At 38.9% G+C, this 25,560-nt stretch overlaps 1 protein-coding gene across 2 annotated transcripts in view; it reads left to right on the top strand.

The window, feature by feature from the left end:
* immt (inner membrane protein, mitochondrial (mitofilin)) overlaps positions 1 to 25,560 on the top strand; it is a 76,271-nt gene that overhangs the window by 742 nt on the left and 49,969 nt on the right. The window contains exons 2-8 of one of the 2 annotated variants that reach the window (XM_030145272.1): positions 1,105 to 1,172; positions 3,117 to 3,306; positions 5,843 to 5,975; positions 6,610 to 6,621; positions 7,557 to 7,655; positions 8,314 to 8,475; positions 10,752 to 10,885. In XM_030145272.1, the coding sequence (XP_030001132.1) occupies positions 1,105 to 1,172; positions 3,117 to 3,306; positions 5,843 to 5,975; positions 6,610 to 6,621; positions 7,557 to 7,655; positions 8,314 to 8,475; positions 10,752 to 10,885 (798 nt within the window). The remainder of the gene's footprint in view (positions 1 to 1,104; positions 1,173 to 3,116; positions 3,307 to 5,842; positions 5,976 to 6,609; positions 6,622 to 7,556; positions 7,656 to 8,313; positions 8,476 to 10,751; positions 10,886 to 25,560) is intronic. The other variant, XM_030145273.1, reaches the window with a different exon arrangement.

Here is a 25,560-nt window from a genome sequence, read left to right as displayed (position 1 = left end):
GGATTTAAGTAATGTCGTCAAAAGGTTTGGAAAAGTAATAGAAAATTCTGTAAGTACCTCACAAAATGAGCCGTTTTGGGAGCAGAACTATTTAAATATTAATGACCGGTTTAATTGTAAATTCTTAATATATGGTGACGGATATAGAGTGACCTAGAAATAATTTTCAAATATTACAAGAAAGACCATAAACTAATTTAGTTCTCTTGATTGACGCAAAATTGATTGTAAATCCACTATTTAAAGCTGATATTTTCATTCCTAAGTTGTATCTTTTAAGAAGTTCACAAAACTAGAGAGTAAACCTGTCAGATTTGAGACAAAGACACTGAAGAGACTAATCATAGGGTGTCTCAGGGTACTACACTAACACTAGGTCTGAGGAGGATAAGTTCATTAGTCCAGTTCATGCCAAATTGCTGTTTACAGTAATCTGGAATCTTCTCAAATTTGCATGGGTGAAGTTTGTGGCAGACTTGGGGATAATAGGAAAATTCACCGTAAAACTTTGAAAATGCGAGAACAGACAAGTGTCCAAAAATATTAAAAAAGAAAGTTGAAAAAGAGTGGACTGTGGAGCAGCTGCAGCCCTGGGATGTGGTGATAGTTGTGTGGTTTTCATGGCCTTCACATTGATTTTTACATCAGTTATTGATTTTTAACCAACGTATATCTGGAGGTTGTTCGATAAAATCACAGCTTACTGATCATTTGGAAATGTGTAACTTTTCCATCTCAAACATACAATGATGAACTAATATAAAAAAAAATACAAAAAGTTGAAATCCAGAATAAGGAGGGACATTTTATATTTTTGCCACACTTGTCCACACAGTTAGAGTCCATGGTTCAGGTCTCCCATGGATGTCACCAGTATCACAAAGTAAGTTTAGCAGACCCAGGATTTGTTTCTGTGTCCCATTTTAACAAAACCAAACACCATCATTTCCAGTGAGTGGTGTCATGTCAGTGGTTTTCAACTGGCAACCCCAGGTTTAAGACGCTGGTTATGAGTGTGTTCCAGACCTGTGGCTTTGTAGTAATTCTGCTCATCCTCGTGTTTTCTGCCCTGCTCATTCTCCCTATCTCTCTCCATTTGTTCAGAAGAACTATGGGAGGTCTCCTTTAAATGGTCTGCAGCATTCCCGGCACTACACAGCTGGAGAGACCAGGTAATACATGAACACACAGTTTGGAAACACTCACTCATTAACCTTTAATAGGGTGATTCTCTGAATTCGGTGCCATTTGGGGTCTATGGTTGCTGGAAAAAAAAACATAAATGACTATGTTTTTGAAGATTCTTCTTGGCGTCCATATCGTAGAGTCGCACCATGCCGATGCCGCTGCCTAGCAACAACAGGCAGTCCATTTGGTGAAGGATTACTTGAACCTCTGTAAAAACATGTTTTCCCACCTTAGGCATTAAATGTCATTCAGTATTATGATTGTGTTTGTCATATATGGTGTATTAAAGTCAACCCTATAACAGGACATTTTGGCTTCAGTGTGAATATTATCCTAAAACATATTCAAACTAATTCTCTCTGTGTCTTGGGGAACACCTGTCCCTTGTGTAAAATAACTCATCGTAAGTGTATTTTATTTTATTCTAACAAATTTTTATTTGAGTTAATATTACGATATGGTATTTGATGTACAATTGGTCTTCATAAATCATGAAAAAATACTTATACCTTCAAATTAGATAGGGCTTCCATATATTTTCTACTTGTCCCCTAAGCGCTGTTAACATTTTAACAAACATTTATCTTCTATTAGTTGTTATCAAAAAAAATATAAAAATGTATCAAGTAACAGGGTTGAGCACAATGTAACGGGGTTGAACACACTGTAACAGGGTTGAATGAAATCCAACATTTAAGCAAATTAAAATGAACTTTATTGAATTATCAATTAATGAATGAATAAAAAACATACATTGTTGTATTCTCTAAACAAAAACTTAAGTAAGCTTCTCTAAAATCTTGAACTAATAAAACTTTTCCAGCGTGCACGCTCCCTCCTGAGATATTCTCCCCTTTTCTCAGGATCTGAATTTATTCTCGCCCTGTACTCTCTTTGCCTTTCTGCGTTGGACTTTCCCATATTTGAAAATAATGAACATGAAATGACATAACAGAGTAAGAACAGTCCAATCTTCAGCTCCATAACAATGATTCAATCCCGTAACAGCATTTTTTGTTACGGAGTTGAATGTTACGGGGTTGATGATTTTAGCTGAAAGTAGCCACAAATCTCCATTAGCTGGACACCACATGGCATGAGGAAAACAAGAATGTAATATATTTTACCAATATTATCATTTGATTTTTCCAAAAAAATATTAAATATCATTCATATACGTAACAGGGTTGAACGGGTGAGCTTGACAATGCCAGTCTGACAATGAAATACAGGAAAGAAAGCATGTTAACACCTACCTCTCTTTACAGTGTCAGTTGGAGAAGACTTGAGTGATGTCACTTCCTGGGTGCTGAGGAAATTGGACTGAACCTTTATGTTTAAAAAGGGGGGAATTGGTGTTCTGTTACGGGGTTGAGTGAAACTGAGGGACACGATTAAATAATGATATTTTATTAGTAAATTGTGTGTTTTTCTCAGATTTCATTTATGTAGGTTGAAGTAAAAAATCAGGTCATTTCATCAATATAAAAAACTTCGGCATACAACTGTTTACTCTTGGTTTTAAATCCAATAAAAATATAACTTTAGTCACTTGGGACATGCATATTTGGCTGACCTCTACACTTTCAGCAATCAATAAAAAAAAACAAAAAAAAACATGATTTTCACAGTATGTTTGTGTGTTATAGTCAAAGACACATGGGCCTTTCCATTTCTGACTTAACAATGCATTTTGTGGTTTACTGTATGTGAAAATATTTAGGGTAAACCAGTGGGACACAAAAGGCACCGAATTCAGAGAATCACCCAGTACATAAGTTTGAGTGTACAGCGATGTTCAGCTTTCATCACGTGCAGCTCTCATGTGATAATTCTTTTACTCAAAAAAAACAGAGACATATCTGGGAATTCCTTGGTGGTGTTTGTTATCACATGATCAAAACCCTTTGCTGTTCTTTCCATCACAGCAGTGCTGCTAAAGTGGTTGCGGCAGGTTTATTAACTGTCAGTAGTGGTATTGGAGGAACAGTACTCTACGCCAAATGGAACCACAAGTTCAGATCATCGGTGGAGAAAAACGTTCCATACGCCGACTGGCTATTGGGTATAACTCTGGGACCTGCTCCCCAAGACTCCAGCTCACCTATAAAGAAACAGGTCAGCATGTTCAGTAAACTGTTGAAACTACTATGTGTTCCTCGTCAAGTTTACATACATGACCATTAGGGCTGGGTAAAAAAATCGATTTGACCGATCTTAGATTGATTTCGTTTTAATTTTGCATAATCTATTAATAGTGGGTGAGATTGATTTTTTTTTCAGAGCAGGACCGGAAGTACGCGGAAGCGCGGGCGGCTCTGTCTTGCGAATGCCTGGAGAAGACTTGGTTTCGCTCGTGACGGCTCTGGCGCAGAAAAGACATAGAGGACGGTTGGGGAAAATCCCTCCACTGGAGGTCTTCCCCGCCTCAAACTCGAACCCACAGTGTGAAGATACTGGCCGTGCGGAGGTTCTCCGAGGCAAGTTGTGGAAGCCGGCCGTTCTTGGAATATTAACTTGGATCCATACTATCACCTATATGCCTGAGTATGGAATTAGAGGAATAGTAAAGCAACAATGGCCAACTGCTACGCTACCCCTCCTCCTCCCTGGAGCGCCCCCCTAGCCCCACTCCGACCACCAACAATCAGGGAGTGCAACCCCACTCCCACTCCAATCACAGCCCCCCCCCCCTGCAAGCGAGTAGAAGTTGCCGGCCATAAAACAGAATAAAGATGACAAAGAAGTCCGTTCTGAGCCACTGTAGTACATGGCAATGTTTCTGTCTTGTTCATAATTTAAGAGCAGATTCAGCTATTTACTGCTGAAGTGTCATATTTATTTCCTTTCTAATATCAATATTGATCCTAGTATTGATGTGTTGCATGACTGCGGTAGTCAAATAATCAGGTTACAACTCAAAATTGTACTTTGGTATCACTAAATTAATCTGAATCAATTAATACTGAATCGAATTGATATTGGATTGAATCAAATCAAATCGTGATTAATCGATTCAGAACCTTATGAATCAACACTGAATTGATTATGAAAATTGGCCATGATACCCAGCCCTAATGACCACATGATACAATGGTAGGTGTACTTTTAACCCCAACCCGAATAGTGTGATCAAGCTGAGAATATTTGAAACAGTCATCTAAACATGTAGCTCAAAAGCATTAAACATGATTATGTTGGAGGTTGTAATTAGTCTGGTAAACATTGCAGTCCTATGAAGTTTGATGGTATACCATATTTTGGACATTGGTTACTACACCATGTATATGTATTACCAGCAGTAATAAACAAATGGAATAAATGGAATAAGCAAAAGGACTTTTGAAGGTGAAACTTTGTATCACTAGCATTAAACGTTACTGTTGCTAACATTGCATTATTAACATTGATGTTAACATTACGTCATTTTTACAGGCCTGAGCAAAATATTCATTAAATTTATTCTTGCTTAGGTACATTTCTCTCACCCTTTTCTCTCCCTTTAGTCTTCTCTGTTACCTCTCTGCCGGCATTCTCAAGTGAGCCAAAGTAGAGCCGGACAGGAAGTTGAGACTCAAGTGTCTAGTTAGTAGTAGGGTTGTGTTTTGTAGAATTTAGGGTTAGGGAGTAGGGATAGTAATAGGGTTGTGTTTAGGTAGGGTTAGTAGTCGGGCTGTGTTTTGTAAGGGTTGGGGTTAGTAGTAGGGTTGTATTTTGGAAAAGTGAGGGTTAGTAGTATGGTTGTGTTTTTTAAAGGTTAGGGGGTTAGGATTAGTCATAAGGTTGTGTTTAGTTACAGTTTGTAGTTGGGTTGTGTTTTGTAGAGGTTGGGGTTAACGGTTAGGGTTATTAGTAGGGTTGTGTTTTATAGAGGTTACGGATTAGAGTTAGTAGTAGGGTTGTGCTTTGTACAGGTTAGGGTTAGTAGTAGGGTTGTGTTTCTTGGAGGTTAGGGTTAGTAGTAGGGTTGTGTTTAATTAGGGTTAGTAGGGTTTTGCTTTGTAGAGGTTAGGGTTAACGGTTTGGGTTAGTAGTAGGGTTGTGTTTAGTAGAGGTTAGGGTTAACAGTAGAGTTGTGTTTGGTAGAGATTAGGGTTAATAGTAGGGTTGTGTTTTGTAGGGGTTAGGATTAAGGGTTAGTGTTATTAGTGTTTTATAGAGGTTAGGAATAAGGGTTAAAAGTTAGGGTTAGTAGTAGGGTAGTGTTTTTTTAGAGGCTAGAGTTAGGGGGTAGGGTTAGTAGTAGGGTTGTGTTTCCTGTAGGTTAGGGTAACTTTATCCTAACCTTAACATTTGTGTTTTGTACATGTTCCCTGTGGGCACATCTAACAAACTGAGTGGCTATCATTTTATATCTGGTCCAGTGTCTTAAGGTAATGATCGAGCAGCATACAAAGTGAATGAAGAAGAGCGAGCACTAATAGTTAACCTTTTTTGCTCAAATGACAAAAACCTTGAGTATGATTTGCAACTCAGTGATATAAACCACAGAGCCTTGTCAACAATCAAACAATCTTTTCGTAGCATCAAACATTCTCCATGTATAGGCTGATGTCTCACCATTGTGGTTCAATAACCATCACATAGGAAGATCAAGTGGAAATATTAGAGGGAAGCTTCTGATATCCCAGTGACTGTTGTTTTTGTGTTTTAGATGGAGTTGGTTCAGCCTCCCAGTATGATGGAAAAGCAAGTGAAAGTGCCTAAAGCCAAGACAGAGAAAAAGGTCAAAGACACAGCGGAGAGTCCAAGCGTTGTCCCACCACCGACTGCACAGAGTATAGAGGGTAAGTGTCCGATCTAGGAAATACTGGACATGGCTGCAGTGCAGTTGGAAAAACTGAGCAACAGCTCAGCTCAACTGGGACGGAATTCTTAATTACTTTGATATATATTTATACATTTATTTATCTTTATAGTAGATATCTACCATAAGATAGTATATGAAGATAGATCCATAACACCCCCTCCTGCCACTGTTGGGAAATCCACCAACACTGGGTAAGAGCACATCATTTTCACCTAGAATATGGACTTGGGTTCAACTTAAAGTGTTCAGTTAAGATTGTTTGTGGAACACATGCATACATGGTTGTGGAGTTTGGTGCTACTTCCCCAGGAACAAATCATATTTTTCAATAAAAATTTAGTATCATTTTGGACCAGTCTTAAATTCATATGTGTTTACAAACGTTGGAGAAGTGTGTAAAAAGCTGAGGTGTGTCCATCTTCAATTAAGTCTGACTCATACACATGGACAAAATATTAGAATGGGACTGTTCACTTATTAGTGTAAGACTGGATTCCGCTTTACCTCAAGTCTCAAATTCAATTAACAGTTGTATTTTCTTTGAGATTATTTTTTGATTTGTTAAATTGTATGCTTCCCCCCCACTCCACCACACCTCATCACCACCACAGAGACCTCTCAAGGTAAGCAGCAGTGGTAGCAGTAGTCCTTAGAGCTATGATGACCATGTATAGTTAATTATTAGAAATATTCTTTGACTGTAAATATGCTTTGACTGTAGCTTAGGGCTGGGCAATATGTCAAATAATCAGATTAATACATTTTGCTTCCTGAGAAAATTCCTAAATCAAAAAGTCAAGATTATTCCTCTGAAGACTCAACAAAAATTAAAGATGTAATGTTTTTTTCCCTTGTAATATATTAATGGTAATTGTGTTTTCCAGTCATACATGCTGTATAATTGTAAAAAGAGAAAGCTCATGTTTGCCCATAAACAAACCATTAAAACAGTAAATTATCCATAACATGATTTAATTTTTTTGACATATTTCCCAGCTCTAATGCAGCTACTCTTTGACTGTTGAATTGTTAGCAAATTCCTAATTACCTTACATCTTTATCAGGTAAAGGCCAAAAATTCCCACCTTCTGAAATGCATTTAATGTACTCCAGATATGTTTTTCTTGTTCTTCAACATTTTTACTATCTTTGAGTGATTTTTTTTAAATTTTTCTCTTGTCACGGTCTGCTATTTTATGGACAAAATCTGTTAAGTAAATAATCAAAATTTGCAGTGTAATGAATGGATTACATTAGATGTCTTTTGTAGGATAATGGTATTTCAGTTTTTAGGGGTTTTCATTGTAATGACATAGCTCTGTGACACCCACTAAAGATGACTCTTGTGTTTTCTGATGATATTTCAGGTAGTTTTTGGCCTCCTGAATGGAACTGTTTTAATAGAACAGTGTGATTGCCAATGATGGCTCTGTTCTGTGTTCTGTCTCCCCCAGCAGGCCTTCTGTTCTTTGAGTTTATTAAAAGGTTTATCAAGGTCTGTAAGGTCTATGTATCGTTATCAATCTGTACTTTTGTGTATTCTACCGGTGTCAAGCAGAGGCTTCTGCAGAGGCAGGTCATATTATTTCAGCCATCAGTGAGGTCCAGTCCGTCCCTGCTCCATGTGACACAGAGGCAGCAGCACCACCTGTTGATGGTAATGACACCAAGCATCATTACTGCACATAATGACTTATACAGAGCACAAGTTTACTAGGGGACCATGAAGAACTGTGGTTGTATCTGTTAGTTGTGATATCTGATGGTATTAATTATTGTCTGTGTGTTTATTAAATGGGACTTGAATCCCTGTAAGGATGAGCCTTGAACTCCAGCTCAAATTTCCCTCATGCTCAGGTTCAGCGGTTCATTCCACTGTTGCTATGCAGTATGTACTCTGTGTAGTACTTCAACCAATGGGAAATGTGTAGTAAGAACCTGAAAATAGTCCCCCTTTATTAATTTTTTTTTTTTATTGAAATAGTCAAATTAGTATCATGTTAGTACGAGGTGGCTTCAAAAAGTTTGTGGAAAAAGAACATAGCTTTGACATGGTTTAAATGGCATGGCCCTCAGTTTTACACAGATAGACTTAAAGGCTGGTATTAATGGCTATAGAAGTGTACTGACCTAGATGGAGCATATGCTGAAAAATAAACATAACTTAAAAAGTTTTTCCAACTGTCTTTTTTCCACGAACTTTTTGAAGCCCCAGCGTATTATCAAAATGCACTTTTTAACTGCTCCCATTCACAGTAATATTGGTGACTTACCCCCCACCATATGCTCAACTGTAACTTCTGTTTGCCCTGTAGAATGCAAAGAGTGCCATGAAGGCAAGGACACCCCAGTGGCAGCAGAAGTTCACCCTGAAACCAAAGCAGCTGTGGCTGCAGAACCACTGAAAGAGCGTCCGGTGGAAGAGGTGGCTGCTATACTGGCCCAACAAGACCAGGAGGAGCAGGACATCCTTGCATGTATGAACCCACACACCCAACTGTTAAACATATACTCAACATCCACAGCCCTGGAAAAAGCAAATAGAGCTTTAATAATAAGTCACACTTCAGCGCATTAGGATTATTAAATACTTTTTACAGTTACAGAATTTTTAAATGTATGATGCGGGTGTCTGGGCTCTTCTCATTTCAACAGTCAAACATACAGTTAAATAGCACTTAACGTGATAAAGTGAACATGAACGATGATGAAACACATGTCCGTAACTTGTTTACCTCCAACAGTCACCGGGACCATTCTCACCTCACTCCCATCCATCTGAACATCATGACTTTATATTCATATCAAAACACTTTACACAAACTTCTGCACATGAAAGTAAATTGACACCCTTACTTAGGGCTGCATGATTAATCGATTTTAAATCGAAATCGGATTTTTTAATTAGGACGATTTTTAAAAAAGGGAAATCGTCATATTGATTTCATCTTTCTCATGTCTACGGGCCGCGCCTGCGGGCTACCGTAGGCTCTTCCTCCTATCAGTGACAGCGGTCTTTCACAGAAGTCTGTGTAATGACCACAGACGTTAAATCTGCTAATGAGCCCGCAGTACTTACAGCAGTATAAGCCGTGACTTCACGCATGGATTCTGCAATTAAAATCAGAATCAGAGTAGCTTTTATTGTCATTTGACAGCACAGCACAATGTACAGTACATCAAACGAAATTAAGATTGATGTTAGGGGCATCGAGCTGCTGCAAACTTAGTGCGCCACCACAGACCTCCTTCTTTGAAAGTTACATTGAAAGAACAGAGAGGATAATGCAAGCACATACGTAAGACATCATACATTATAAACACAGTACACGTGGTCACGTGTAGCAACTTTTTCAGTGGATTTGGTGGGAGTGTGGGGGACAGGAGGAAAGAAAGAGGATGAGGGCAGAGGGGATGGGAGAAGGGAGGGGGGAGCATGCATGAGTGTTAGGTGAGTCCTTGGGAAGTTCGTGCGTGAGGATAAGAGACACAGAGAGGCCTTCTGTCCTTCAGTTGTTGTCAGTCCTTATCAGTTCACTCCCTCTGTGTCTTGACTGTGGAAAATGTTTTGAGTGCAAATGGGTCATTCCATATAATTTCATCAAGTGGTCCCCACCTGACCCTCTCAGATTTTTCTAAATTTTTATATACGTATTTGGGCGTACATACGTACGCCCAAAATGTCCATATTTAATTTGAACATTTAACATAGAAGGATTTATAGAAGCAAGTTGTGCTTGGTGTCAAAATTTAAAAGTAAAAGACACCGTGTGAAAGTATAGGAATTGCCCTAAATTTTGACACCAAGCACAACTTGCTTCTATACATCCTTCTATGTTAAATGTTCAAATTAAATATGGATGTTTTCCAAATGGCTAAAATATGGGATTTATAGAAGCAAGTTGTGCTTGGTGTCAAAATTTAGGGCAATCCCTGTACTTTCACATGGTGTCTTTTATTTTGTGATACTACCTATCCCACATGCTGATATTGACCTTTGAATACGAAGGTCGGACAGATATTTTTGATTTTAAGCTGTTCATATATCATACATAACATAACATAGGACCTTCATTTTACACAGATCCATTCCCTAAGTAGCCAAGATATAGCACATAAAATTTTTAATGAATATGATGATTAGTTTATGTGTAATGAGTGGCCAAATGTAGCATTTTGGAAGTTCGCGATGGATAAAATCTCAACTTTGTCATTCTCTGTAACATGCAATTATAAATTTTAAGTAAATATTTTCACATTTCTTAGGACTATTGATTCCTGTGAAATGATTCTGAAATTTTCAGACCTCTAGCTCTTGTTGTTCAGAAGTTATAGAAGCCTGAAAATAGCCAAAAATTTCAAGTCTTAATTTTGGTCGCAATTTTAGGGTACCCCCTACCTACTTCTTTCCCATCAAATATAATGTTCTGTAAGTATGTAAAAATTTAGAAAAATCTGAGAGGGTCAGGTGGGAAATTTTCTTAAAATCTGTTGATTTCATATGGAATGACCCAAATGAAAAATCGAGTTTTTAGAGGAAAAAATCTGGATTTTATTTTTTACCAAAATCGTGCAGCCCTACCCTGACTGTTGATAGACTCTTAAGAATCAGACTTGACACCTGCTAGCCATATCACAGCAATGCTGACATCCCATAATACACACTAGTAAAGCCTGGACATTGCTTTACACTGTTTAGTTGGGGGAAAAAAAGCAAATGTTCAAATATCAAAATTAAAATCCTGTTTTCCAGCTGTCTCAACTACTCTGGAGGACTCACTGGGCAGCTCAGCTAAAGCTACACTACAGGCCATCGGAGCCCAGGAAGCGGCTCTACAGGCAGTGATACGACATACCCTCAAACTGAAGGAGGCCATGGAAGCTGAGGTACACAGCACCACTATGTGTAGGGAGGAAAAAAAACACACCTACTGTGATATAGGGATTGAATTTATGTGGATTATTTTTGCAGAGTTGGATTGAAACAAAGTAACCAGCCTGTTTTGAAAATGTTAGTAATAGGAACTACAAATATTTGTGTTGAAATATAGGGACTAAATGGATAAGTCATCAGAAAAACAGAAAGTGCGGGTTACAAAATAATTATAGATGTAGTCTCTGGTTTTAAATCCATACAGATGATGTACTGTAACTCAGGGCGTTTGTGCATGTCTTGAAAGTCTTAAAGTATGGAAATTTGTAACACTTTTTTCCAGACCTTGAAAAGCCTGGAATTTTGTGTGAAAATCTTAAGTCTTTGATTGCGATTGAGCATGCGCAGGAGCTGAGCAGACGGGGATGACACTGAGCTCTGACAATTTGACTACGTTGTGATGCTTAATCAATTTAAAAAGTGATGTAATGGGAGATCCAAGATGGCGTGTTGGTGAGAGGACACATGAACTTGGCTCACTCTGAGATCCTGGAAAGAATCCTTATGAAGACGGTCGACAACACTGTTATTTCATGGTAAAAATCTTGGGAGATACAAAAAAGAGACTATGCCATCTAAAAATCAGAAACTTGGTCAGCTATCGTTTAAAACAGCGGTGCAAACCAACACAGTTAGCCCCGCCGCTAACAGCACCGCTAGCGCTAATGCTAAGAGTGCTACAGATAGCGCTGCAGATCCGACTAATGCTCCGGATGGAGATGAGAGAGAAGCTACTGCTGCGCCGACGAACAGCGAAATACTGACGAAAATTCACTTGCTTAAGGAAGATTTTGTGAAAAAAATCCAATGATATGTTGGAATCTATTAACAGTATTAAAGGAGAAGTAATGTCACAGTCAAAGAGAATTGGGGAAGCTGAAGAAAGAATCTCCCAGACTGAAGAGGATATGGTTGCTGTTCAGTAAAAAATTAAACAACTAGAGCAAACGGTGGGCAAATTAAAGGATAAAATCCAAGATCAAGAAGATTGAGGAAGGTGCTCTAATCTGAGACTCGTCGGCCTCCCCGAAAAGACAGAAGGCTCCAATATGTGTAAATTCCTGGAGGATTGGCTTCCGAAAGCACTGGGTGAAGCCTTCACCACGGCTCCGGTCATCAAACGGGCACACAGGATAGGTCATGTGAACCCAAGCCAGCGCTCCCGACCCAGAACAGTTTTTGTGAAGTTTTTGAACTACAGAGACCGTGAGAAGGCACTGAGAGCGGCCAGCAAAATGAAGGAGGTGAAATATGGAAACCAGCGGGTGAGCTTCCCAGACCTGTCAGCACAGACACGGGAGTGGCAGCGACGGTTCGATGGAGTGAAGACCCAGCTCCGGGCCATGGATATCAGATATGGCATACTCTACCCGGCTCATCTGATCATCACACATGACGACAAACATCTCATCTTTAAGATTGTGAAAGAGGCAGAAGACTACATTCAGAGGATATAACCTGCTCCATGTTCAAAAAGGAACTGAACTCCAAACGCGTAAGAAATGATCTTACTCTAGGTTGATACAAGGTATGTTTACACCATATTTCACAAATGGATGGCTTTTACATTGTTACATGGTTTTTGTTTTTTTTTATATTCTAGGACGCTATAATTATACATGTTAGAGGGGAAAAAAAACGGAATGAACCTGATTGTTTAAAATCTACATATTTGAAATATATATATTTTTTGTTTTGTTTCTGTGTGGCGAGAAATCCAATTAATGGACATAAAAAATTTAAAAGTCCCATCTCTATTTATTTTGCTTACTTTGTACTTTTTATTTCAATACGCTTCCTAAAGCTTCTGAGGGACGACCGTTAGACGTTTCATTTGTTAGTGAGCCTGTTGTATATGCAAGGATGTGTGCACACTCATATGTTACCACCTGTAGTGTGGATGTAATGTACTACATAACTAAATTTTAGTTGTTTAAGGGGGTTAATAGATGCATTTCGTTTGGGGAAATGTACATGGGTTTTTAGGGTGGTAGTCTTCTCTCAGTGCTTTGTCACAAAAAATGTCCTTGTTAATCGATGTAGTTTTCTGTACAGACAACAAATACAACCATGGCAAAGCATCTCTTTAAGTCAAACTAAAATATACACTTTACTGAGGTATGAAGGATAGGTCAGAGGTAATAATCTTTAGCTGGAATGTAAGAGGTTTGAATAAATTGGTGAAACTTAAACAGGTATTGGGCAGAATTAAATAGATGAGATCCAAAATAGTGTTTCTTCAGGAAACTCATTTAGTGAAAAAAGATATGAACAGATTTCAAAACAGGTGGCACGGACAGGTCTTCTCAGCCTTTTTCAACTCACATGCAAGAGGGGTGCTAATAGCAATTTATCAATCAATTCCGTTTCAGTTAAAAAATAAATATGCGGATCCATCAGGGAGATTTATTATTTTGAATGGTACTATAATTTCTGCTCAGGTTAACCTGATGTCAGTATATGCAGGTAATGGAGATGATTCCTCTTTCTACCGGCACTTATTTCTTACCCTGTCCTCTTATAGTGGACATTATATAATTGGGGGTGATTTTAACTGTGCATTACATCCAGTAAAAGATCGGTCAACCGGTATAGATAATACTCACCAACAAGCAAGAAAGGTTCTCAAAAACTTTGACTGATCTAAATCTAATTGACATTTGGAGACATTTGAACCCTGAGAACAGAGAATCCTCATGTCTCTCTAATACATATAAAACATATTCACGGATAGATTTTTTTTTTTAATATCAGTTGGAATATTGTCAAAAGTAACAACTTGTTGGTATGACAGTATATTACTATCTGACCATGCTCCCATGTCATTATCTATACAGATGTTTAATATATTCCACTGGGTTACAAAAAAATTTTTTTGCAAGTTGTCTAGGTTTTTTCAACTGAATTAGGACCATTTTGCACTGCTAAATCCAAAAATGACATCTGTTTTTCTCAATCAGGTCAGGTTTTTTTGCTAATTGGATTTTGAAAAATTTGATCTTCTCACAAAATTGATTGCATTTTTGTGACTTTATCAGTTGATTTTTAATATAGTTCTCACCCAAAATAGGTTTTAAGAGAAAAAAAAAATCATTTTCGAACAGGATTCCTGTTAGGTACAATGGTGTATTCACCGCAGAAGTAGCACAATACGTCAGGCTTATTTTTGCAAGACCGTCTAGTCGAAGCCATTTCATTCACCTGTAATATTAAAAAAAACATTAATCATAAATTGGCAAAAGTAAAATCTTCAGAACTCATTTATTGCAAGAAATATGAAAGAATTTTGTATCATATGATGTGGAAATGCCCATAAATGTAAGCAAAAATGTTAAAAAGCCAGTATGTAGCATAGTTCAGAAAGTTGACGTGATTGAGCAAAATTAATGTGATTTTTGGATTCAGCGCACCAAAATTATCCTAAATCAGCTCAAAAAACTTAAACAATAAATTTGTTGTTGACCAGTGTTCTCATCCTCACCACCATTTCGTTTTCAGGCCAAATGGCTTCAACTTCCAGAGTTTGTAGAATTTTTGGATAAAAAAAATAAATGAATACTTCTCTATAAATACAAATCAGACAAGTGCATCAGTGAGGTGGGAAGCATTTAAAGCTTATATAAGAGGGGAAATTATAAGATACACTAAATATAAAACCAAGACACATTATGAACAATTAGATGCCCTTGAAAAAGAAATAAAAGCATTAGAACAAGATTTGTACCATAGTAATGTTATAGAAAAACAAGAAAAGCTGCTTCTATTAAAAGCCAAATATAATGAACTTACTACAAACAAAATAGCCACCAGTTTATCATGGCTGAAACAATCTTATTCTGATCAGGGTGAGAAGGCAGGTAAACTTCTATCATGGAGAATTAAGAAAATTCAGACTAAAAGAACAATTAATTCAGTTACACTAGAAAGTGGAGAGCAACTTATCGATCCTCTTGATATAAATAAAGCACTCTCCGAATATTATGAAGATCTATACAAATCAGAATATCCAGATAATACAGAGAAACAAAACAGCTTTCTAAACCGACTTCAATTCCCAATATTAACAGAAGAAGTTAAAATGGGTATTGAAAAAAACCTGAGTATTGAAGAACTGACAGAGGTACTAAAACATATGAACAGTGGTAAAGCACCTGGGCCAGATGGCCTACCTATAGAAATTTACAAAACATTTTCAGGGAAACTGCTTCCCCAACTTCTTGAAGTGTTTAACGATTCCTATGAAAAAGGCAGTCTTCCAGAATCACTGAGATCAGCAGTTATTTAAGTTCTTCTGAAGCCCGGTAAGTCTGCCTCAGAAGTGGGCTCATATTGCCCCATATCTTTAATGTCATGTGACACTAAGATTCTCTGCAAAACCTTGGCCAGAAGAACTGAGTCACACATTCCCACTTTAATTGTGAAAGATCAGAATGGATTTGTGCTTGGTAGACAAGCATACCACAATACATGAAGGCTATTAAACATATGTGCAAAACACAATGCTAGTGACCACGCCTTCCTGTCATTAGATGCCGAAAAGGCGTTTGATAAGATTGAATGGAGATATCTCTTTGAAACTCTTAAAAGATTCGGCTTTGGAGAAAAGTACATTAAATGGATTAAATTATTATATACAGACCCACAGATTAAAATATCAACAAATAATCAAATTTCAACATCAGTCAACCTTTGCAGATCCACATGCCAAGGATGCCCACTGTCCCCTCTCTTATTTGTATTTGTGATTGAACCTCTCGCTATGGCTATTCGCCAGTCCCCTGAGATCTCAGGTATTTGGATTGGTGAAACTGAACATCGGCTGGCCCTCTTTGCAGATGATGTTTTATTTTCAACAAATTTAGATAAATCTCTGAAAGCGCTTCCAAAACTTCTTGAAACATTTGGTGAGTTCTGTGGCTACAAAATTAACAAAAGGAAAAGTGCTCTACTACTATTAAATAAGCAAGAGAGAAATAATCCTTCTATACAGTCACAATTTACTTTTACCCCTGATGGTTTTGCATATTTGGGAATTAAAATAACACCTGACATTAATAAGACTGTGCCTACAAATTATAACTCTGTTTTACAAAATGTGTTGGAATCTCTAGAGAAATGGAATGCATTACCAATTTCAATGTTTGGACGAATTAATATTATTAAGATGTCTATTCTGCCAAAATTTCTATACCTTTTTCAGTCTGTTGCGCTCCCTCTTCCGGCCACCTTTTTCTCTACATCGAAGAAAAACTTAACAAGATTTATATGGAACAATAAACGCCCAAGGTTATGTCTTTCTCTGCTGTACCTTCCATATGACCATGGTGGGCTTAGACTACCCAATCTGAAACTTTATTATTGGGCTGCCCAACTCAGCACGGCCACACAATACTTCTGTACCACAGAGGCCCCATCCTGGATAAACACAGAAAACTACTCATTAACACTACCAATACAATTATACCTTTATTCTGCACAAACTAAAATGTTGGAAAAAAATACTCAAAACCCTTTTCTCAGAAATACTATATCTGTTTGGCACCAAGCTCACCACTTTTTAAACGAATCTCATGGGCTTTCATGCTCTTCACCAATCTGGGGGAATCACAACTTTAAACCTGGAAGAGCTGACATGGGATTTAGATGTTGGAAAGAAAAGGGATTATGTAAAATAAAAATCTATATAGAGAGGGCTCTGTAATGTCTTTTGAACAATTAATAGATAAATATAATTTGCTGAGGAAACATTTTTTAAAAAAATATTTACAAATAAGGAATTACATAATTACACAAATTAAATCTACATTAGAACCTTCTCTATCTACTATTGAAAGTATTACAAAGAACCATAGTCATAACAAAGGTCTTCTGTCAAAATTTTATGATGTGCTGTTGGCAGGTATGAAGGACAATTCTCTCTCTCATTTATCAGCTTGGAAAAATGACCTTCAAACAGAAATATCTGTAGAGGATTGGGAGAGGGCCTGTCTTATAGCCCAAACACAAACAATTAACACCAGGTTCAGACTATTACAGTACAAATGGTTATTTAGAACATATGTCACCCTAGTAAAACTACACCGTTTTAATCCTAACATTCCTGGCATTTGTACTAAGTGTAATAAGGAAATAGGCACTTTGTTTCATTGTATGTGGACCTGTGAGAAACTTCAGAATTTTTGGAAAGAGACTCTTAATTTAATTTATAGATTTACAGAATGTGTTATTCCTGTGGATCCAAAATGTTGTATTTTGCACATCTTCCCTGAGCAGTTTCAAACAATTGGAGGAAAAAGGAAACTTTTAAATTTTTATTACAAGCCAAACGAGTCATTTCTTTGAGATGGAACGATATTCAAGGACCTACAGTGAACCAATGGATTAAAGAAATGTCTTCTGACCTGGCAATGGAAAAGCTGACGTACCAGGCTAAAGGAAAGATCAAAGACTTTTATAAGATTTGGACACCTTTTTTGCAATTTTTAAAAGACTTCTCTGTATAGTCAATTTAAATTGTCTGTCAAGTATGTTTTGTTGCACGGGAGTGGATGCTATTGTGTGGGTGGGGGGTGGTAGGGATTGTTTTGATGTGTTATGTTTTTTTTTTTTTTTTTTTTTTTTTTTTGCTTGTTCTTATAAAACAATGAAAAAGGACAATAAATATATTCATGAAAAAAAAAGTGATTTAATGTAAACTTGCCACATGTAAGAGACTTTATGCTGTGCTACGCCGCACAAAAAGCCTAAGTACAGTCAAAACAAGGTGAAGAAGTGTTGCAACAGGTGGGAGCAGGTAACAAGGTGAAGAAGTGTTGCAACAGGTGGGAGCAGGTAACAAGGTGAAGAAGTGTTGCAACAGGTGGGAGCAGGTAACATGGCAGATGTGGAGTGCAACACGGACGAACTCTTAGTCCTGACACGTACTATAATGCGAGAGGAGTTGAACGTAGTGGTGGATAAGCTAAATAAGGATGAATAAGAACTAGATAGATAGATAGATAGATAGATACTTTATTCATCCCATATGGAAATTTACAGGTTCCAGCAGTATCCCAAACTTAAAAAACAGTCGTAAAAACACAATAGTAAAAAATACTTTAAATTCCACAAGCAGTCAGTGCAAGAGAGAGTGTTTAGAGAGTCTGTACAATGAATGAGTCTGTGCAAAACGGTGAGTCTGTGTAAAGGGTAGAAGTGTAATGTGAACTGTGTGAGTGTATGTGTCCTACAGTCTAGGAACAAGAACATGAGTGTTTGTGTTAAGTACTACTTAAACTTCTTCCCCCTTGCGTAGAGTTAAAGAGCCGGATGGCATGGGGGAGGAAAGACCTCAGTCGGTCAGTTGAACAGGACAGTGACAGCAGCCGGTCACTGAAGCTGCTCCTCTGCCAGGAGATGGTGCTGTGCAGTGGATGCTGTGGATTATCCATGATTGACAGAAGCCTACTCAGCACCTGTCGCTCTCCCACAGATGTTAGGCTGTCCAGCTCCGTGCCCACAACCGAGCCCGCCTTTCTCACCAGTTTGTCCAGACGTGAGGCGTCCCTCTTCTTGATATTGCTTCCCCAGCACACCGCCCCATAGAAGAGGGCACTCCCCACCACAGTCTGGTGGAACATCTGCATCAATTTTTGGTAGCCGTTGAAGGACGGTAGCCTCCTGAGAAAGTACAGACGGCTCTGTCCTTTCCTGCACAGAGCATCAATGTTGGCAGTCCAGTCTGTCATCCAACTGCACCCCCAGGTATCTGTAGGACTGCACCGTCTCCACACAGACACCTTTTATGGTCGCAGGCTCCGGTTGAGGCCTTGGCCTCCTTAAGTCTACCACCATCTCCTTGGTCTTGGCGGTGTTGAGGTGTAGGTGGTTGGAGTCGCACCATGCAATGAAGTCCAGGATCAGTTTCCTGTACTCCTCTTCCTGTCCCTTCCTGATACAGCCTACGATCGCAGTGTTGTCCACAAACTTTTGCACGTGGCAGGACTCTGAGTTGTATTTAAAGTCCGACGTGTATAGGGTGGACAGGACAGGAGAGAGCACAGTCCCCTGTGGTGCTCCAGTGTTGCTAACCACCATGTCAGACCTGCAGTCCCCCAGTCGTACGTACTGAGGCCTGCCTGTCAGATAGTCTGTAATCCAGGCCACCAGGTGTGAGCCCACTCCCATCTCTGTCAGTTTGACTCTGATGAGCAGAGGCTGGATAGTGCTGAAGGCGCTGGAGAAGTCCAAAAATGTAATTTTCACAGCCCCACTGCTCCTATCCAGGTGAGAGAGGGATCAGTGTAGCATGTAGGCTATAGCATCATCCACCCCCACCTTCTCCTGATATGTAAACTGCAGAGGGTCGAGGGCATGATGGGCCTGTGGCCTCAGGTGGTGTAGCAGCATCCGCTCCATGGTCTTCATCATGTGTGACATCAGGGCGACTGGCCTGAAGTCATTCAGCTCTCCAGGACGTGGTCTCTTAGGGACTGGGATGATACAGGATGTCTTCCACTGCCGAGGGACCCTCCCCTGTTCCAAACTCAGGTTGAATAGGTGCTCCAGAGGGTCTCCAACCTCCAACGCACAGGCCTTCAGCAGTCGTGGGGAGACTCATTCTGGACCCGCTTCTTTCCTGGAATGAAGCCTCTGCAGCTCTCCACTCACCTGGGCTGCTGTGGTCACCATCTTTGGAGGCCATCTTCTTCTTATTCAGAAGGCCCTTGATGTCACTTGTGATCCAGGGCTTATTAGCATTGCAGTGTACAGTTCTTACCGGAACAACAGTGTCCATGCAAAAGTTTATGGTGTCCATGGTGATGTTGACAGCCTCCTTGATGTTCTCACCATGTGACCTCTGTAGTACATCCCAGTCTGTAATTCCAAAGCAATCTCTCAGAGTCTGCTCTGCTTCAGGAGACCACTTCCTGAATAAGCGAGTGGTAGTGGGTAGCCTCCTCACTTTAGGTTTGTTGTGAGGCTGCAGCAGGATCAGGTTGTGATCTGCTTTCCCCAGTGCAGGCAGCGGGATGGTGCTGTATGCATCCTTCATGTTTGCATACAGTAAAGCAATCGACCTATTTCCCCTGGTGTTACAGTCCACATACTGGAAGAAAGCAGGTTGTGTTGTGTCCAGAGTCACATGATTAAAGTCCCCAGAGATTAACACAAGAGCCTCAGGGTGCTGTGTTTGCAGTCTAGCAACAGCGGAGTGGATGACGTCACATGCTACCTCTGCAGCCGCGCGTGGCGGGATATAGACAATGACAACTAGGGATGGGAATCAAGAACTGGTTCTTTTTGAGAACCGCTTCCCAGTAGCTTGATTCCTTGGAATTGTTTGCCTGCCTGCTTAACGATTCTGCTTATCGATTCCGCCTTCGTTGTTCATGCACGATGACGTCACACGTACGCTGCATTGTTTTGGTCAGAACATAGCCAACATGGCGTTGAGGCAGATTTAAAAAGACGACACCAGGTCCACTTACTTGGAACACTTGTAAAGCTTCAATGTCTTCAAAAGGGTGGAATCCCTCCAATATCCTCAAACATTTGTCCACAGCATGTGATTCATTTACAGGAATGTCAAGTATTTGATTCACTACTTAACGGCACTTGTGAATCTAGCGGCAGAGTGAACGTCGGGTCGGTTCCGGTGTGGGCAACAAACGTCGTAACTCCTCAAATACAAGTTTCTGAAGGTAAGAAGGGAAAGGAAATGAGGTGCACAACGGGAGACAAGCCGAGCTGAGTCGAACCAGTTCCATGTTGTAGAAATGCGGCAATAGAGGAATTAGTAAAGCGTCTTTAGTTTCACTTTCACTGTATGCCCCCCCCCCCCCCCGGACCAGACCCGGCGTCATCTGTTATTATTATTTGTGCTTACTGTATATGTTATATTTTCTGTGCAGAGATGGAAATATAAAAGACAGTTAATGCAAACATACCCGTTTGTACTCTTTTTATTCCCTCACCCAATGAGAATCGATAAGAGAATCCATAAGGAATCGGATCAATAAGCAGTATCGATAATGGAATCAGGAATCATTAAATTCTTAACGATTCCCATCCCTAATGACAACAATGGCATGTCCAAACTCTCTGGGCAGGTAATAGGGACGCAAATTTAAGCCAGAAGTTTGATGGCCCTGCAGCAGGTGGAGATTTTGATGCTTACATGGCCAGGGTTACACCACCGTGTGTTCACATAAAGAGCGAGTCCTCCTCCTTTCTGCTTCCTGCAGGCTTTTGGGTCTCTGTCTGACCGGATGATGCTAAAGCCAGGTAGCTCCATGTTAGCATCTGGGATGCTAGCCGTTAGCCACATTTCACAGAAGCACAGCAAACTGCACTCTCTGTGGGTCTTAACATTCTTCACTAACACAGCCAGTTCGTCAATCTTATTTGGTAGTGAGTTCACGTTTCCCACAATCACAGAAGGTACCGCAGGCTTATATCGCCACATCATTGCTAGCCACTTAGCCTTTAGCTTAGCGCCAGCACTGCAGCCACGATACAGCCTCCTCACCTCATCAGGTAAATTTGGAACCACACTGGCTTGGGCCTTAGTTCTCTGCACGTAGCTGGTTATTCGAATAAACAAGTTTCAGTGAGTGAAAATCCATATCCATAGGATAGATAGTAATTCAAATTAACACTAATGAAAAATTAACAATAAAAACACCAAAAAACACACGGTAAAACACGGAGCTATTAGAAGGGCTGCCACTTGCGACGGCGCCAGAAGAAAAAAAAAAAGATAATGATGATGACAGATCAACTGGACTTTAGCCTACAGCACTGGAGCTTAAAGTGACTTTCTATAAAGCTATAGACTAGTTTTGTTGTTGGTCAGGTAAAAGGACAGTTTAATTTGGATTAACCTGTGATCACAAGTCTTTGTCCCTGAATTTAATTTAAGACCACATAGCTGATATTTAGTTTAGGAGATGAATTATTTGTCATGCGCAAGCGTGGCTCAGTTGATGCATTTTCTTTATTTCATTACAATGTTGAAGATATTTGTGGGTGTGAGTGTGTACATGGGACGTGAGTGTTTGTATGTCATGTGTGTTTCCGTGATAGCTCAATTTAATATGAAAGATAAAAGTATTATGGTGGTAAAACAAGTGTCTGATGGTTAAAAATAATTTTTTGGCATATAAAGGGGGGGTTAAAATAGCTTTAAGGAATAAAATAAATGACATCTCAGACATATTACGGAATCATAATTTACAGACATTAGCCATGTCAGAAATGCACTTAGATTTAACAATTAAAAGTCCTGGGTATAATTTTTACAGGCAGGACAGAAACTTACATGGAAGGGGAGTAGCTCGTTATGTTCAAAACCATATTCCAGTTAAAATTAGAAGAGATCTTGCCATAGCAGGATATCTTTGTGAGGCTGGGTTTTCTGCGATGACAGTTACCAAGTAGACTGGATATATGGAACACAATTGGAGTGTGTGTCTCCCATCAGCCTAAGATGGGACCATCTAGTTGCAGGGAAACAAGTCAAACAAGGGTTCTGACTGATTCTGCATTAGGGTGAGTTGATATTATACTGTAGAATCATTGTAATTGCCTGATGTACAGTGTAAGTGTTTCAGATCACATGCTCTGAACTGACAAAGTTTTTTGTTATTGGAACCCCCGCACCTCTACCCGGTCTGCAGAAAATTTTCATGCATGACACTGGTCCGTAGTACAAAAAAGGTTGGGGACTACTGGGATAAAGCATGTGAAATAGGAAATGAAATCTACTTCTTTGGAGATTTTAATATAGACTGGAAGTCTGCAGGTTGTACATTAAAGAGCAAATTGCTTTCGTTAGCCAATACTTGTAATCTGTCTCAAATAGTTAAGGATTGTACAAGAGTAAGTTTTAAAGCTGATGGCACATACTTAGCAACTCTTATTGATTTAATTTTTACAAATGCAATAGACTTATGTTCAGAGGCAGTTTCTATTCCAGTTGGCTGCAGCGACCGTAATTTAATAGCAGTTAAAAGAATAACAAAAGTGCCTAAATCAGGTCAGAATTTTATTTGTAACAGGATATTTAAAAAATTTAACAGGAATGATTTTGTAGAAGAGAGAAGGACTGTTGATTGGTCGGAGGTTACACAGCAGCAGAATCCAGGTAGAGCTGTGGCCATCTTCAACAACTTGATAACCCGGGTACTAGACAAACACGCTCCTATAAAAAAAAAAAAAAAAAAAAAAAAAAAAATGCAAGAAATATCTCAACTCCATGGCTGGATCAAGAGCTCAAAGAATATATGAGGCAAAGGAATAAAGCCAAAGTGGATGCAATTAAATACAATGATGTTGCTCAGTGGAATAATTATCGGAAATTAAGAAATCATGTGACTAAAATGAATAAATGTAAAAAAACGAATGTATTATCAAAATAAAATTAAAGACGCTGGAATGGATAATGCAAAGGTATGGAGTACACTGAATGAATTAATGGGAACAGAAACAAAACCAGATACAACATCTTTAGAGGTTGATGGGATTTGCCTTACTAAACCAAAAGAGATCGCCAACTATTTGAGCATGTTTTTTAACAACAAAATACAAAAAATTAGACAAGCCATGGAGTTGGTTCAAGATAAAAAATATTTCATATGAATTGATAACAAATAGTATAGGGGTGAAACGATTCCTCGAGTTATTTGAGTACCTCGATTACAAAAAATGATCAAGGAATTTTCTCTGCCTTGAGGAATCACTTATTAAAGCTCATAGTACGGCATTTCCCACGGACTACTTTGAGGCACAACGCGCTTATGTCACTAACGCAAAGGAAGATGATAGAGGACACAGAAGTGTTCGGTTGAAGCAGCGGGAAGATGGAAGAGGCGAGTGAATACAACAATGTCAAAAGACAAAAAAAACAATAAAAAAAGACAGAAAATGTCGAACATGTGGAAGCATTTTGGACTGAACAGCAAGGTAAACACTGTGACATGTATCCGTTCTAACACGGCCCTTCCATACCACAACAGCACATCTCCAATGTATCATCTTCTCCAAAGACACCCAGAATGAAGCAGAAGACTTGAGCTAAAATAAAATTAACGTAGCACAAATCAATGAGGTTAACGTTAATGTACCTTACTAACATATTGTTAGCCTTGTGGAGGGCTAGGTTTCTGTTAATTATGGCTAATGTCGAATGTGTGGCTAGTTTATTACAATTGTGACAAGCATAGATTTAGGCAGCGAGCCATGCACCCATGATTTGCACAGATAATTTCCCAAAAGCACGGCCAAAAACGTGCACGGCTTGGTGAAAGTTTTCTCTTACCTTGTCACGGCCTAATTTTGGCAAATTCCAACTACTTTTTGCAGAAATTAAGCGAATCATCAATTAACTGGACGTGTATGTGTGTGTGTGTTGGGGGGGTTATAGGTTATGAGACAGACAGATGAGGTGGGGGGTTATAGGTTATGAGACAGATAGATAAGGTTGTGGGGGGGATAGGTTATGAAACAGACAGATAAGGTGTGTGGGGTTATAGGTTATGAGACAGACAGATGAGGTGGTGGTGGTGGTGGTGGGGGGGTATAGGTAATGAGACAGGCAGATAAGGTGGGGTGGCCATTGCCTTGATTCTCCTGAATATAGCAGAAATGTGTAAAACTGTTCATGCATGGACTCGTTCCAAGTTCCCGTTAAAATGTTCTTGCCTCTTATACGCTACAACACATTCCTATTATTTCTAAATTGTAAATTCTGAAACTTATAGCTGCCAAAGTTCAGTTGCACAACAAAAAGGCAATGTTTATGCTTTTATTTATTTATTTTTATTTATTGATGCCTTATATTTTTGATACTTACAAGAAATACTAAGTTGAAAGTATTTAAATTTTGTTTATTTTTATTTGTATTTTATGTATTTTTATTTGTGTTTGCCATTGCCTCTCTGGAAATGTTTCTTGTCAAGAAAATACATTTTGTTGTATATGCACAATATGAATGTGAGACATAAAACTGTTATCGAAAAAAAAGAATTGGTCCTTCATTATTAATTGAAATACCTTATTTCCTCTTGTGTATTTATAATTGCTCCTTAACCAAGCAAAAATAAGTTTTATCCGATTACTTGATTAATCGAAGGAATTTTCAGCACAATACTCGAATACTAAAATATTTGATAGCTGCAGCCCTAAAATGGTATAATGACAAAAGAGTGTACATTTAAATTTGACATTGTAACAGAGGACAGTGTGAAAAAAATACTACAAAAAAATTCCGCAAAACGGGTTAAAAAAAAAAAACACCCATGCATCACTAGCGCAAGACCAAGACTGAAGGAAGAAGACGACTCAGAGTAGGATTAGTAAACTGACTGTGACCTAGAAAAACTGTGGTCTAAGTAATGTTCTGTAAACCATGGAAGCACCGCCAATGTTTAATAATAATGTGGATAGACTGTGTTTGGATTATTCTGTTCATTTATTTCATGAAGACAATACGCTCTTTTCTCTAACATGCTATGTGTCTTGGCTGCCGTGGTCTTCACTTTGTGTTCACTTAAATTTAAAAGAAAATTCAAGGTGTTAACCTATGTTTTGTTTTGGTTAAATGTCTGAGAAGGACCGTTGATGCTTATGTCTTTCCAGTATTTTATTC

The sequence above is a fragment of the Sphaeramia orbicularis genome, chromosome 10 (assembly GCF_902148855.1).
Source record: "Sphaeramia orbicularis chromosome 10, fSphaOr1.1, whole genome shotgun sequence".
Classification (NCBI taxonomy): Eukaryota; Metazoa; Chordata; class Actinopteri; order Kurtiformes; family Apogonidae; genus Sphaeramia; species Sphaeramia orbicularis.
This window is presented reverse-complemented; position numbering and strand designations above follow the sequence as displayed.